The sequence below is a fragment of the Lagopus muta genome, chromosome Z (assembly GCF_023343835.1).
Source record: "Lagopus muta isolate bLagMut1 chromosome Z, bLagMut1 primary, whole genome shotgun sequence".
NCBI lineage: Eukaryota > Metazoa > Chordata > Aves > Galliformes > Phasianidae > Lagopus > Lagopus muta.
Window position 1 is genome coordinate 17,382,590 of NC_064472.1, and position 1,887 is coordinate 17,384,476.

At 37.0% G+C, this 1,887-nt stretch overlaps 1 protein-coding gene across 1 annotated transcript; it reads left to right on the top strand.

The window, feature by feature from the left end:
- The first annotated feature begins 270 nt into the window (after positions 1-270).
- On the top strand, positions 271-1,658 carry HSPB3 (heat shock protein family B (small) member 3). The gene has a single exon (XM_048931324.1). The coding sequence runs from the start codon at positions 446-448 to the stop codon at positions 893-895; it is 450 nt and encodes a 149-aa protein (XP_048787281.1). The 5' UTR covers positions 271-445; the 3' UTR covers positions 896-1,658.
- Positions 1,659-1,887: the final 229 nt, after the last annotated feature.

Genomic DNA, 1,887 nt, shown 5'->3' on the forward strand with positions numbered 1-1,887 from the left:
TAGAAGAAATGTATAGTTAATCTGTATTGCAACATATGCTTTAGAAAAACTGAATAATTAAATGCCCATTTAAATGCCATTTACATTACTTCTCTACTCATTGTTTACAACAACAAAGAGCACTATTGCATTCACCAGAAGAGCACTGCTTTTCTGCTTTTACTACTTACACATGGAAGCACATATGAAAACTGTTGATGCCACTCAAGACCGAAGCACTATAAATAGCTCTCTGTTGTTAGAGGATAGGAGATGAAACAGGTCTCATGGCACTGGAGCACAGCATGTCCTATCAAGTGCCTGTGCTCTGCCTGTGCTAAAAGCGAGAGGTGACATCAAGTGATCAGTTAGCCTGCGAGCAAGGCACACGCCTGGGGAGAGTTTGGTCTAACTGTAGGTTCCCTTAGGCAGCAGGAACACAGCAACTTGCCTTTTTGCCTCAGCAATGGCAGAAGCTGTTATAAGACACTGGGTGGAAACTCCTGTACGCTATCAAGAGCAGTTTGCTGCCGAGGAGCTGGAAGAACACAAACTGAATCACTCTCTTTATGCTTTGCCGGGACCTTTTACAGCTACACTGAGCAGAAGAGGGCAAATTACAGAAAGTACAGATGGGGCTGAGGCAAGTGGCCAAGAAGAAAAAAAGACGGGCTTTCAGGTCTTGCTGGATGTTGTGCAGTTTCGCCCAGAAGATATCATTATTCAGACTTTTGAAGGCTGGCTCCTGATCAAAGCTCAGCATGGACCCAGGATGGATGAGCATGGCTTCATATCCAGAAGCTTTACCAGACAGTACAAACTGCCCGATGGAGTGGAGAACAAAGATTTGTCTGCGCTATTCTGCCATGATGGCATTTTGGTTGTTGAAATGAAGAACTCGATGGGAATTAATTAGTCTTGACAATTGGTGAGATAAATTTATTCTTAATATCACAAATGGTATTATTCAAGCAATGCTGTGGAGTGTAGAAAGCGTGTGGCTGCATTAATATTACAGAAAAGGAAAATAATCGTATATATTTTTCAGTATGCTGAATTTGTTGTTTGATGTGAAATGTTAGACTACTTGCCCCCAGCTAAGTATATGCTGAATAGCCAGATTTTTTGAGCTGTAGAAAAGTTAGGCTAATCACAGTATGAGGAAAAAAAAAAAGATATATTTGATAATACTGAAAATAAAGCATACTTAAGGGTTCATTTAAGGATTTGTATTTCTAAGCAGTAACTGTAATATGCAATCATAATCATTAAAGAAGCAATGAACAGTTTGTGAGTTTTATACCAAAAATGTGTTTTATAGTTTTTTTAGATTAGTTTTCTCCTGCAAAAGCACATAAAATAAACTTTAAAAAAAAAAAAATCACTGTTCGAATTTATAAACAAATTATCCATGAGAGAGTACGTTTTACATGTGTTACATATTTGAAAGTATACAAAAACAAAATAAACACTGACTACCTTTGTTTGAAAATGCAGTAAGTAGAAGCGACATTTTCTGTCAAAGACGAAGGAAATACTGTAAAAGATTTGGGAAACTGTTTTTGTTTAACACATTGAGATATCTGTTAGCAACTAAAGAAAAAAATATACTGCTTCTATAAATCAAAAGGACCAAGCCATTATTTGTGAATCTCTGCTAATAAAAACACACAACTGGAGTATGGATGCCTTGATTACTATTCATTGTCCATCAATCAGTTGAATATTCTTTGTGTTGCTTGGCAATGTAGGCTGACACACCTTGACTATATATTAAAAACTTTTCTGCTAACCTTTTCTCTCACACTCTCTATGGGCTCTAAATGGATCCAATTTTAAGGGATTTATTACAGACACGTGTCTAATTTCTCTCCTTGTTTCTCTCATCTAAAAAGAGTGGTAGAAATT